We start from the raw sequence: 14,485 nt of genomic DNA on the forward strand, positions 1-14,485 counted from the left end.
GGGGATAGGATGGCAGCTGGGTAGGGTGGTGAGGTCAGGTTAGGGAGGGGATTTGGGTGCTGAGGTTGTGTCATGGTGTCAAGGGGTATTTGAGTGGCGTCAGTGTGAGTGATCAAGGGGTATGTTGTATAGTTAACCAGGAGTTAGATTAGGATTTTTCTACTTCTGGGGAGCAGGGAAATTGCCTATCAGAAGTTCAGACTTCCCAAGCAATTCCCAGAGTCACTGCATTGGGATTTCTAAGGGGTCCCATAGAGCACCTGTGGCAAACAGGCGGGGGGGGTATCATCTGGCTCCGACTATCTGGAATGTGGACCATCTGGACCTTTATCTTGCCAGCTATCAAATGGACTGCACAAATAACCAGAATGCTTAGTTAACAAAGGATTCTCCAGTTCAAGAATACTACTGTCAACATGTTTTTATGTAATGTCTTTAACTTAGTAAAATATCAAGGTGTTATCACTCAGCAGTTTTAAACCATTGAAGCATTACCACAAAGTTTTTAAAATAAACTCTTTGACATCAATAGTACTGTTACAAATAGCTTTTATTACATGTTTCGTTTGCTCTTCAAATTACTTTCCAGGCAGGAGAATACCATCATACTAGAAAAAAAAGGAAACAAAACATCAACCAAAGATTGCACCAAGTCAGCAGTATGTTTACAGTTTAACTGATTAGTTAAGTTGGTTCAAGTGTATCCTCAAAATATTAATCCTCACCTAACTGCTCCCAAATCTCTGGCTCAGATCCAAAGTGCTATCCATAATGTTGAAGCTTATGGAATCGATTACAAGACAGGAGTTTGAAAGAGGCGTATCCTCTATTTCAGAAACTGCATTTTAAGTTACAAGGACTTTTACAGTATATTGTATCACAGTTTTCATGTACAGCACCAGAACCCCAAATATCATTCAATACAAGGGACACCCCAAGAGATGGTAAAGTTATATGCAGGCTAATTTAATTGTGTGGAGTAATGCCAACTGAGTTCCCAATCTCAGACAAAGAGGAAAAATGGCTGACACTCGTGTCAAAATCAGTTAAGCAAGTGAATTGGAGTAGGACAGCCACCCAGCACCCATGCAGGTGAGACATTAGGGGGATAAAATAGATGAATAATTTTTTTTTTAAAAAAAGGTATTTGATTAATAGTTTAATCCACAGGTAGCTGTTGAGAAAAAAAATAGCTCATTACCAATTTACTATAGTCTACATATAAATTTTTGTCCCAGATTAGTTTAATTTTTAAAAAAATAACTGAACATTCTGCATCATTTATGCCTCCCATCTCTGGCTACTGTTTTTTGGTCAGTGCTATCTGAAGCTTTAACACTTGACTGCCAGCCAGATTGCAAAAAGGTCAATGTGGTCTTTTGGATTAATAGGGGAGGAGTGATCAATTGACAATCTGCCACATACAAATCATTTGTGACATCTGATCGCAACTACAGCCACAAATAACAAATCTTAATGACACTGCTGGAGAAACAATGCACGGTACCACCTAGACATGACACCCACAATTGTTCACATAGGTAATTCTGAAATTCAAACTGAGGAACAATTTAGTTTTAAAACAAAGATCCCAATAGGATCTTATCAGATGAGCAGAGCTGTTTCTTTTCCCCCAAAAGAGATAAAACCGTAATTGCTTAAAATTTAACCCCAGCAGTTATATCCTAGATCACAACTACCATTTAATAAACAATCTTTTAGTTGATCCACCATTTGTGGGTCAGGGGAAAAAAGGGAGAATGGAATGCTAACCTGAAAAGTCACAGCAATTTTGATCAGCAATTGGTGGTCTAAAAGTTTTAAATTTTCATTTCAAACATAGGTGAAGATGGAGACCGAGATGGCACACAAGTGTTCAGGACCCAGCTATAAATTCATGGCTTGTATTTTCCCTTCAACATATGTTCAGATCTCAAAGCCAGTTTGGACAAAGGGGAAGAAACAAGAGACAGCAAAATCTGAGACACTGCTTACTTTCTGCTGAAACCACCTCATTGATTCCTCCTTGGAAATTTTGTGTTTTGACCCAATGCGTCCCCTTTTCACCTTTTTATCAGAAATGCTGAAACCAGGCCGCCCCATCACCTGTGAATTACAAACAAAACAAAATCATAAAACAGAAACATTACTGGGCAAGAATTCAACAGGGCAAAAAACCTGTTCCATTCCCAAAATATAGACTGGCTTCAGGGTTACACAAAACAAACTTCCATGAACTTGAGATAACATTTCCATCTTGGAAATGATAACTATAATATATATTTGAAAAGACATTCACCAGTGAAGAAGTATAAAGCAAATGTTTTACATTAGTACAATGCTGAGTTGCAGTTAGCAATAATTGTCAATTTGCCCTGAACAGCTCCTTTTGTACTATGTCAAAGGTCTTCACTGTGATACTCAAATTCATCATCTTAGACTACTCCCATTGTTATCTGCTAGATACAAACCTTTAACAGCCAGTAATTTGCCCTAGTTCATTCATACAGCTCAAAAGGTTCTCTACAATACATACCAATCTTGGAACCACAAATATATCATTCTATTTTTGGTATGGCTGCAAACATCTTCTGTTGCCTACCATAATGATTTACAAATTCTAATAGAGTTCAGTGCCAGTCAGAGCAGTACTCTATTTCTAACTTTGGTCTACTGCATCACTAAAGAATAAGTCATGACAATATCCTGGCACAATAGAAAATATTGCAGACTTGTTTGTATTTAGAATTGCTCAGAAACAATTTGTTGAAGGAACATGGCTGTAAATGATGATGTGGCTTTGCTTGAGTACTGTATTACAGTCAGGACCTGGGAGAGTCAGCAAGCTATACCATTGTTCCTCAATTACCATTCAAATGTGCAGTATGCTTTACTGGGGAGCTGATAATCTGAAGGGGGTCATATGACCTGTTCTGAAGTCTGCCTGGCAACTGGCCTGGGTGAGGGGGCTGTTAACGATTAAAGGAAGGCCCAAATTGTTTTGCTGGAAAGAAGGTGTAAGGTGAAGATGGAGATGATGACAACAGCATCTGTGTTTACAGTGGTTAGAGTGACAGTCTTCAAAGTTCCAAGAATGGTGAGGAAGTGGAGTGTCAGGTTGTAAACAGTAATGCTTTAAACTATCCATTTAATTCAAAGCTAAAAAAGAGTTTAGGCCCCAGCGATAGTTATCAGCAATTCTAATAAATGAGGCTTATGTGGCTGATGTTGCCATGCAGATGGGCTTTGAGAGAGGGAGGGTTTCTAAGACATCCCTGAAACTTGCAGTCTACCAGGATCCAACAGCTGGAGGCCGAATGTCTCTGTTTCACTGCACAGGGATGCGGGTTGAAGCTCGCGCTTAGATCGAAAAGACTAAATTCATGAGGATTTGAAATGAGGCAGAAGATCTATCTAGCTTGTGTAAGAGGGAGAATCGCCAGGAAAACCCTCATCATGAAAGACAGTTCTGGGATCAAAGTTTACCAGGCCGGGAAAGGAAAAGAACGGAAGTAAACCCTCAAGAGATAGGAATCACTTTGGACTGTATATAGGAAAATCAAATGACTACTTGAGGGACAGTGTAAAGTATACCTGCAAAGTGAGATTTTCAGTTGTGTTAGATACTACAGTCAACAGCATTACATTTCTTTTTTAAAGCTATTGGTCTCTATGAGGATTGTAACATATACAAATCTCAGCAGTCACTCACCACATAGAAATCCAGGCCATAAATTCCAATACTAGGATCATATTTGATGCCCAGGTCAATGTGTTCCTGGATCCCAAAGCCAAAGTTCCCAGTGTTACAGAAGTTGCTCTTCCTCAGTTCATATTCCCGAACCTGCACAAAAAGTTGTTACATTTATATAGATCTGACATAACATTTTAATGAATCCGAGGTGAGAAACTTTGGTACAAGGGGATGGGCCACCCTTTTAACTTCTCCTCCACCCAGTGTCAACATCAAATGCTCACAGCTCATTTTTACTTGACCAGTAGCAATTTACATACCTTTTTACATTTACATACCCCTACCCAAAAGCTCAGCAGATAAACATACTGCCCAATAGAATACTAAACCACAAATACATGCTAGATCCCAGATATGACCTCTGAGCTGAACTTAAGTTGGTTCTTCTCAGCTGGGGTGGCTGGGGAACACCACCATTAGCCTTGATTTCTTGGGTGACGGGGGAAGATGGAGCAGTCAAATCAGCCAGGATGTCTGTTCTTGATTCCAGCTGAGAGATAACTGGATAAACAAGTGAAAGTGTGTGAACAGTAGTTGGGGGCAGGACAGGACATGTATGATGCCTCACAGAACCAAACAGCCTACTTATACTCGCTATCAAGGCATTCCACACAAAGACGATGGCCCCAATGCAACTGTGCATCAGTGGAAGTGAAAACTGGGGGGGTGGGGGGGGTAACAAGACAGGAAAAATGCTGAATATTCTGTCTGAATAGCTTCACAACACAAACTCCAGATTAGGAATCTCTTATTGTGTCATTTTCTATTCTCCCACACCAAATATTCTTTATTCCCTCAGAGATTGCTTATTAATCACACACAAAATTAAGACCTGGACAATATTCAGTATTGGGCTGACAAGTGGCAAGTAACATTCGTGCCACACAAATGCCAGGCAATGACCATCTCCAACAAGAGAGAATCTAGCCACCTCCCTTTGACATCCAATGGCATTAACATCACTGAATTCCCTGCTGCAGGTTACCATTGACCAGAAATTGAACTAGACCAGCCATATAAATACTCTGCCTACAAGAGCAGAACAGAGGCTGGGAATTCTGTGGCAACAACACTCAAGAAACTCGACACCATCCAGGAAAAAGCAGCCCATTTGATCGGAACCCCTTCCAAACATTCACTCCCTCTACCACCAACGAACAGAAGCAGCAGTGTGTACCATCTACAAGATGCACTGCAGAAACTCACCAAGGCTCAGACATTTACAGCACAGGAGGCAACCATTCGGCCCACTGTGTCTGCACCGGTCAATGAAAATCTGACCACACTAATCCCATTTTCCAGCGCTTGGCCTATAGCCCTGGAGGCTATGGCAATGCAAGTGAATATCTAAATACTACTTAAAATGTTACAAGAGTTTCTGACTCAACCATCCTTTCAGGCAGTGAGTTCCAGACTCCCACTACCCTCTGGGTGAAAAGATTCCTCAACTCCCCTCTGAGTCTTCTACCTCTTACCTTAAATCTATGGTTATTGACCTCTTCACTAATGGAAAAAGTGCGTTCCTATCCACCCTATCTATGCCCCTCAAAATCTTATACACCTCTATCACTCTCAACTTTCACTCCTCCAAGGAAAACAACTCCAGCCTATCCAATCTTTCCTCATAGCTCAGACCCTCCAGCCCAGGTAGCATCCTCGTAAATCTCCTCTGCACCCTCTCCAGTTCAATCACATCCTTCCAATGTGACCACCAAAACTGCATGCAGTACTCCAGTTGTGGCCTAACCAGCATTTTACAGTTCCAGCATAACCTCCCCCAAGTATTCTATGTCGCGGCTAAAAAAAGCAAGCATTCCATATGCCTTCTTAATCACTTTATCTACCTGCCCTGCTACCCTAAGGGATCTGTGGACATGCACACCAAGCTCCCTCTGATCTTCAGTATTTTCCAGGGTGTGACCCTTCATAGTGTAATCCCTTGCCTTGTTAGTCCTCCCCAAATGCATTACCAGACACTTTTCTAGGTTGATTTCCATTTGCCACTGCTCTGCCCACCTGACCAGTCCACTGATATCCTCCTACAGTTTACTGCTTTCCTCCTCACTATTTACCACCCTACCAATTCTCGTGTTATCCGCAAACCTCTTAATCATACCCCCGACTTTTAAGTCCAAATCATTTATGTACACAAACAGCAAGGGCCCCAGGACAAAACCCCACGGGAAACATACTTCCAGTCACAGGAACATCACTCTACCATTACCCTCTGCTTCCTGCCTCTCTGCCAATTTCAGATCCAACGTGCCACTTTGCCTTGGATCCCATGGGCTCTTATTTTCTTGAACAGTCTGCCACGAGGGTCCTTATCAAAAGCCTTGCTAAATTCCATGTAAAGACCACATCAAATGCATTACCCTCAACGACACTCCTGGTTAGCTCCTCAAAAAAATTCAATCAAATTTGTCAAACATGATCTGCCCTTAACAAATCCATGGTTCCTATCCCTGATTAATCCGTGTCTCTCCAAGTGCAGATATATTCTGTCCCTCAGAATTCTTTCTAGTAACTTCCCCACCACCAAGGTTAGACTGACTGGCCAGTAATTTCCTGGTTTATCCCTTCCTCCCTTATTTAATAATGGGACAATGTTAGCAGTCCCCTAGTCCTCTGGCACCTCTGTGGCCAGAGCAGATCTGAAAATTACTGCCAGGGCCCCTCATATCTCTTCTCTTGCCTCCCTCAACAGCCTGGGATACAACTCATCTGAGCCTGTGGATTTATCCAATTTTAAGGCCGCTAAACCCCCTAGTACCTCCTCTCTCTATGTTAATTTTCTCTAATATTTCACGGCCCTCCACACTGATGTCTATACCTGCATCGTCTCTTTTCTGTTGTGGAGACCAATGCAAAGTATTCATTGAGGACTATACCCATGTCTTCCGGATCCACGTACAGATTACCTCCATGGTTCCTAATTTGGCCCTACTCTTTCCTTAGTTATTCTCTTGCTCTCTATATATTTAAAAAAAACCTTCGGGCTTTCCTTTATTCTTTGCTTTCCAATGCTTTCTCACGCACTTTATTAGCTTTCCTAATTTCCTTTTTAAGTTCCCCCCGTACTGTTTATACTCCTCTAGGGGCTCTGCCATATTGAGCCCATGGCATCTGCCATAAGTATCTCTTTTGTGTCCCTTTATGTTCCTTGATATCCAGGGTTCTCCAGACTTGGTTCCCCCTCCCTTTGTCTTTACACAAATATATTTGCCCTGTACTCTATTACCTCCTTGAATACCTCCCACTGCTCTGAGAGTTTTATCTGCAAATAGCTGCTCCCAGTCCACTTGGGCCAAATTGTATCTCATCTTAGTAAAATTAGTCGTTCCCCAGTTTAGAACTTTTATCCCTGGCCCAACCTTATCGTTTTCCATAGCTATCTTAAATGTAACTGAGTTATGGTCACTATCTCCAAAATGCTCCCCCTTCTGATACACCTCCCACCTGCCTGGGCTCACTTCCGAATATTAGGTCCAAAACTTCTCCCTCCCTTGTTGGGCTTTCTACGTACTGGCTAAAAAAGTTCTCTTGGATGCAACTTAGAATTTTACTCCCTCCCTACCTTGCACATTAAAACTGTCCCAGTTAATATTTGAATAGTTAAAATCCCCTATTACTGCCTTATTATTCTTAAGAATAATCAAATTAAATGTGATTACATATTTAACCCCGTATCTCTCCCTGTTTGGGGCCGGAAGTACACACCCAACAATGTTTTGCCCCTTGTGTTTTTTGCTTTCTACCCCATGGCCTCATTTGATGATCCTTCCAAGATATCATCCTCCTCTCTGCTATAATTGATTCCTTGATCAATATTGCGACCCCCCCCTGCCCCAACATACAGACAAATCATAGCTATGATATCATACTCCCACGTGCTTGTACCCTCAGCTTGTCAGTCTTATTCCTCAGACTCCTTGCATTAAAATATATTCCACTTAGCCTTGCTAAACTCACTTTTTTCTTATTTAGCCGATGTTTCCTCTGCTCTCCAGACTCATTTACTACAGCTTAACTTCTAATTCCATCTCAGCTTCACTCCCCATTAAATTACTTTTCAGGATCCCATCCCCACCTGCCAATTTAGTTTAAATCCACCCCAACAGCATTAGCAAACCTCCCCATGAGGATGCTCCTGTTCAGATGTAGCCCATCCAACTTGTACAGGCCCCACCTCCCCCGGCTATTACTTCTTTAGTTCTCTGCTTATTAGATTTATATTACATGTAGAACAGCCCTTTGGAGTTCAGATGTTCTAAATTCACTTCTGTTCTTCAATCTTAGTCAAATTTGTTTTCCTTAGGCAGCACCTTCCAAACCCACAACCACTACCATCCAGAAGGACAAGGGCAGCAGACAGATGGGAATACCACCACCTGGAAGCTCCCCTCCAAGTCACTCACCATCCTGACTTGGAAATATATCACCATTCCCTGACAGTCACTGGATCAAAATCCTGGAACTCCCTCCCTAACAGCACTGTAGGTGTACCTACATCACATGGACTGTAACGGTTCAAGAAGGCAGCTCACCATCACCTTCTCAAGGGCAATTACAGATGGGCAATAAATGCTGGCCTAGCCAGTGATGCCCACATTCTGTAAATGCATTAAAAGAAAAGAGCAACTCATCTTCTGGCTCCCTAAAGTCAGTCCACCATCTACAAGGCACAAGTCAAGAATGTGATGGATTACTCTCCACTTGCCTGGATGGGTGCAGCTTGATAACATACAGACAAATCAACCCACTTGATTGGCACCCCATCCACCACCCTCAAAATCCACTCCTTCCACCACTGACAGTGTGTAACATCTACAAGATGAATTGCAGCAACTTACCAAGGCTTCTTCAACAGCACCTTCCAAACCTGTGACCTCTACCACCTAGGTCAAGGGCAGGAGATGCATGGGAACACCACCACCTTTGAGTTCCCTCAAAGCCACACACCATTCCTGTTCAAGAAGGTGGCTCACCACCACCTTTTCAAGGGCAATTAGGGATGGGCAATAAATGCTGGTCTAGCCAGTAACGCCTGCATCCCATAATAAAAAAATTACTTCCATAGTGAAGTGTTATGTTGGTCTCTTTGGGCTGGATTCAAATTTGATCCCCAAAGGTGAAGTCACAGTGTGTCAGCCAACCCGCATCAACCTGATATGCCTCCAACTGACAAATGCTCAAAGCTTATTAAAACTATTACAAGATAAGAATGTCATGATGAATCACCAGTCTCTCTCAACAGCAAGTATAGTTGTTTTACTTGCTGTCTTTGCTTCTCCCTCTTTCTACTCCCCCAGGCAGCTGAACTTGGTCATCAAATCCATCAAAAGTGCAAATCATCAATCTATAAACAACTCACCTTTAGACCCTTCTCTAAAATTTCCTCAGCTTTGGCTCCACGGATTGTGCAATGAACAGCAATCTTCTCATTTCTTCGAATCCCAAATGATCGCACAGTATAGCGAGCTGTTGGAGAAATAAGCAAGTTTGGATATTTGCTGCCATTACACTCTCAAAATGCTGAACACCTGCTCAATCCAGAACAAGGACGACAGATTCAATATTCTTAACCAAAGCACCCTAAAAGCCAAGGTGTATAAAAGAAGCAGTCTACTGAACCATTCATTAACTAATGAACCTGAAGTACATTGGAAAAGAATTGAACATTTAGACTTAAAGATTGATTAAATGAATGATTTAATTGAATTTAAGGTTGGATCATAGAATATTTTAATGCAGAAAGCCATTTGGTCCATTGTGTGTACCAGAATTGGACACATTTCTCTAGCTAAGACCTACTAGAAATTGGCAAAGATTTAGCATTAAAAATCCCAGGGAAAATGGCGGCAGAGTGGTAATGTCGCTAGACTAGTAATCCAGAGGCCCAGGCTACACTTTGCAAGCATGGGTTCAAATCCTAGTCTCAGCAATGGTGACCACTAGCTAGACCAAAGCTAGTCTCAGCAATGGTGACCACGAAACTATCAATTGTTATAAAACCCACCCTGGTTCATTAATCCCCATTAAGGGGAGAAATCCACTATCCTTACCTAGTCTGGCCTACATGTGACTCCAGACCCACAGCAATGTGGTTGACCCTTAACTGTCCTCTAAAATGACCAACAAGTCACTCAGTTCAAGGGCATTTAGGGATGGGCAACAATCGCTGGCCTTGCCAGTGATGCTCACATCCAAAGATCAAATGAAGGGGAAAAAATCTCGTACGCTTTAATAGTTTTAACAAATTGTCCTGCAAGATTTCTGTATTAACACTCACATATCTGTCCCTGAACATGATTTTAAAATTGTACTATTTAATTTATATTGCCTCTCCTCGTACTTCTTTCCAAAATACATCACTTAACACATACCTTAAACCCAGTCTTCAGAGGCATACCCAAGTGTACCAGTGTCAATTTTCTAATATCCAGGAGCCATAATATGGCCCTTAATCGGACTGTCACAATGGGCCCATCCTGTTGTGAAATGTGGTGTCACTGCTGTAAACTCATTCCACTCAATAGCTGTGAATAACATCACAGTATTTTATCCTGTACAAGTTGCATTTTAACCTAGAACCAGGTTCAAAGCTACTGTCTTATTTTGTTCAAAACATTCCGGCTGATGTCCTGATGGGAGTAGTGAAAGTGAGTACTAACCTTTAGAAAACACTGGGGTCTGGCCAGTGAGTTGCTCCAGCACTTTAGCAGCTCTGGTGAGTCTGTCACCACTTTCACCTACACAGATATTCAGGCATAGCTTCCTAATGCGGAGCTCACGCATAGGATTTTCCTTCTTTTCACCCTGAAATAAACCAATAAAAACATCACGAGTCACATATGACAATGTCTGTTACACCAAGCACCATTTCAGCCCCACAAACAAGCTATTCTAACTGAGGACTCGGTCAAAGTAAAGGACTTGCAACTGCATCCGCAAGACATTCCAGCTATTCAGAGTGGCAGAGCCACTCTAGAAAATAGGGTCCCACAAGAATCAGGAACTGGAACCACTGAGATAAAAACAAAAAAACTGCGGATGCTGGAAATCCAAAACAAAAACAGAATTACCTGGAAAAACTCAGCAGGTCTGGCAGCATCGGCGGAGAAGAAAAGAGTTGACGTTTCGAGTCCTCATGACCCTTCGACAGAACTTGAGTCGAAGGGTCATGAGGACTCGAAACGTCAACTCTTTTCTTCTCCGCCGATGCTGCCAGACCTGCTGAGTTTTTCCAGGTAATTCTGTTTTTGTACTGGAACCACTGTTGTTCACAATTTATATTAGTGATTTAGACTTTGAAATCACTAACAATTCCTAAATTTGCAGACAACACCAAATTGGGAGGGACAGTCAACACTGAGGACTGTAATGAATTAAAAGACAACTCTAATGAACTTGCAGAATAGGCATATAATGGTCACGTGAATTTCAACATTGATAACTGAAGTATTACATTTTGATTTTTTTTTAAAATCAGCATATATTACTTGGAAAAGAGAAGATAATGGGATACAGGAGCAAGGGATCTGGGAACATAAATACAACAAATCACTAGTTCTAACACCGGTCAATAATGCCATAACTAAAACAAACCAAGCACCAAGAATTATTTCTAGAGGGATAGAATTTAAAACAGTTATACTAATTGTAACTGAGAAGGTTAAAAAGAAAGGCTTATAAGGATGATACCACAATTGTGAGATTATAGTCAGGTCTCTTTTCTTTTGAAAAGAGAGGGGTGACCTAATAGGGGTCTTTGACGTTTTCATAAGCGTAGTCAGAGAGTTTTCACTCTTGAGGAAGAGCAGATTAATTAATTTAGAATATAAGAAACCTTGACTGTGCAACAGAATAAAATTTCCTAAATGTCTCCATTTAATGCAACAACGCAAGATGCAAGAACAGGTCTTGGGGAAATATTTCTTTGTTATTTGATTCATCAAGCTTTTTCAATCACTGACATTGTCAAAGCCAAACTTGATGAAAAGGAGACTGTAATTTACTACTTGGTCCAGTGTAATATGACTGAAAACATCTGGCATGTCACTTAAGACAATCTATAAGATGGCAAGAGACACTACGCCATTCGCCAGCAGAGAGAATATGAATGTTCACAAAGAAAGGTTTGACAAAGATAGCAAAGTTTCCTTTGGAATGCTCCAGTGAATATTTTATAAGTGATGATAAAATGTGCTCCTTTTATTTTAGCAGTGGGCTAAACACTGGATATGAAAATTAATTTTGCTTTTGATTATTTTGCTTGCAAGAGAATTTCTTAATTACCAGTAACGTTTCATTGCAGTGAATTTAGTTCTCGAATACTGTATTTAAAAATAATCTATATGGGCTCAATCACAGCACATATCAAAAAAGCTCATTTATATAGCGCCTTAGCCCATCTTGCCAACATCTCAAACTACTTTGAAATGCAATCATTGTAGTTTTGAAGGTTAAAGTAGCAGGCACAGCAGGATTCCAGTGACATTAATAGGATGAATGACAAATTAACCAGTTGACAAATGTTAGCCAGAATGTCAGAACACCCTGATCTTGTCCAAATTGTTGTGGAACCTTCAATATCCATATGAGCAATCAGAGCAAGACTGGGCTTCAGTTTGATACTGCATCCAAAAAAATGACATTTTCTACAATTCAGCACTTCCTCAGCATTGAAAGGTTACATGCTTAAGCCGTGAAATACCAGAGAGAGTGTAAGTAACACAGCCAACGTTAAAATGTTTTCTATTCAGGTTTGCTGTGGTCTGGGTGTTGCTCCGCAGTGCTCTCGTCTTAATGATGAAAATTATATGAGAAAGCTTAATAAACCACATGGAGGTAAGCAGTACTGGCTAACTGGTACTGAAAAATCAGGGTTCAAAACATTTGTGATAAAAGCAAAAACTGCGGATGCTGGAAATCCAAAACAAAAATACCTGGAAAAACTCAGCCAACCCTTCTGTTGAAGGGTTATTCGGACTCGAAGCGTTAACTGTGCTCCTCTCTGTAGATGCTGCTAGACCTGAGTTTTTCCAGGTATTTTTGTTTTTGTTTCAAAACATTTGTACTTTTGTAAGCCAAAGGTACTCAATGGAGCTACCTGAGCACAAATCCTTTACTAATACCACAATTTTACTGCTAGTGATCAAACTTCTATGCCTCTCTAGAATGTAATTTTTCCTGAGCTTAATTTTCAACTTTGAAGTGGTAGCAAACTAGTGGGAGCAGGTCAACTGCCCATTACATGTTTCTTTCTGTGATGTTTTCTGCCCCTGCTGAAGTTGAAGATCAGCCTTGTTGACTATGGTACAGTTCCGAGGGTGGCAGCAATTCCCAGTCAAACCAGGGACAACGAATATCAACAGGCTGTATTCAGGGTTCAGGAATAGTGCGTGGAGTGGAAGGCTGCAGGTTAGGGGTCAGCTTTGCCCAGACTTTCTTTCAGTAGATCGTGGGTTGAAATCCCACTTCAGAAACTGGAGGAAATAACAGATTAACATGAAGTTCTGCACTGTTGACCATGACATCCTTCTGATTAAATATAACCCATTCACAGTTCAGGCACAGTAAAAGATCACACAGCATGCCAACCAAATGGGAACAGTTTTCTGATCAGGATCTATCTTTCAGCCAACATCACTAAAACAGATTATCTGGCCACCATCATGTTGCTGTTCGTGGGAGCTTGCTGTGCACAAACTGGTTGCTACATTATCTACAACAATAATTACTTCAGGAGTACTTAATTGGCTGGTGAGCACTGTGGGACATCCAGAGGTCATGAAAGGTGCCACATAAATGTAAGTTCCTAACTTTTTTAAATTTTCCCTCCATCCCAAGTTATTAATACTATATCTTTAAAAACCGCCGAAAATCTCCAGTCAAATCACATCTACCAGCCGACGGCGACCTCTATTTTAGCAACTGTATCATTCAACAAATAGACTCAATTCCTCAGCACAATTTCAAACATTAATTCTAAAATAAAGTTCGAAGCGACTGCTTTAAACTGGCTGCCTCCGAATCCCTGTATTTACTTCCTGATTAACATCATTCCTACACCGAAATTCAAGCGTCAGCAACAAGTTTCAGGTTAAAATTAAAAAGGAGAATAAGACACCCTGGCAAGCAATGTGTTAGCCGGTTCTGTGAGCTAACACAGGCCTCGGTCTTGTCCATCCCCATGCCCAGTTTGTGCTGAGTGGGGTGGCAGATGAGGCCTCGGGCCTGCTCCACTTTGGGTCGCCGATAAATCTCACATATCACGGCTGTCGCAGATAATACACAGCAGGCTGAAACCCCAAGCCCGCTCCCTGTCACCTCTGCCCAATGCTCACACACAGTCAACCATTATAGTGACCGATGGCGCTGGATTCAGTTTCATCACTTCCATCAGCATCAAACTCACCGCCATCCCCACAGCAGCTCGACAGCGAAAGACCGAACAGAATATAGGGAAAAGCAAACCCCACCCACCGCCATAATAGACCACACCTACCGCCTTATTAAACCTGCTCGCCGCCGTTACAGACCCCGCCTACAGTTCGAATAGATCCGCCCACCGCCAATCCAAGACGCGCACGCCGCAGTGTGAGCATCTGCCCACGGCCGTTAGGGATCCCGCCCACCGCCTCCAAAGACCCGCCCACCGCCTCCAAAGACCCGCCCACCGCCGCTCCAAGATGCGCCCACCGCCGTTAGAGATCCCGCCCCCGGAAC

General features: G+C 41.8%; 1 protein-coding gene across 1 annotated transcript; it reads right to left on the bottom strand.

Annotated features, from left to right (window-relative positions):
- Window positions 1-532: 532 nt before the first annotated feature.
- Window positions 533-14,258, bottom strand: LOC121278159 (60S ribosomal protein L11-like). Its single transcript, XM_041188294.1, has 6 exons — window positions 14,175-14,258; window positions 10,429-10,573; window positions 9,129-9,235; window positions 3,713-3,844; window positions 1,996-2,106; window positions 533-608 (listed from the first exon to the last, which is right to left on the bottom strand). Exons 1-6 carry the CDS (start codon window positions 14,178-14,180, stop codon window positions 579-581), a joined length of 531 nt encoding a protein of 176 aa, XP_041044228.1. The 5' UTR covers window positions 14,181-14,258; the 3' UTR covers window positions 533-578.
- Window positions 14,259-14,485: the final 227 nt, after the last annotated feature.

Source organism: Carcharodon carcharias, chromosome 5 (assembly GCF_017639515.1).
Source record: "Carcharodon carcharias isolate sCarCar2 chromosome 5, sCarCar2.pri, whole genome shotgun sequence".
NCBI classification, from domain to species: domain Eukaryota; kingdom Metazoa; phylum Chordata; class Chondrichthyes; order Lamniformes; family Lamnidae; genus Carcharodon; species Carcharodon carcharias.

Coding starts and splice junctions, on each gene's coding strand:
- LOC121278159 (XM_041188294.1), bottom strand. Junction 9,236..10,428: donor GACCCCAGTGTTTTCTAAAG/GTTAGTACTCAC, acceptor TTTCTCCAACAG/CTCGCTATACTGTGCGATCA. Junction 609..1,995: donor TGAGGTGGTTTCAGCAGAAA/GTAAGCAGTGTC, acceptor TTTTTTTTCTAG/TATGATGGTATTCTCCTGCC.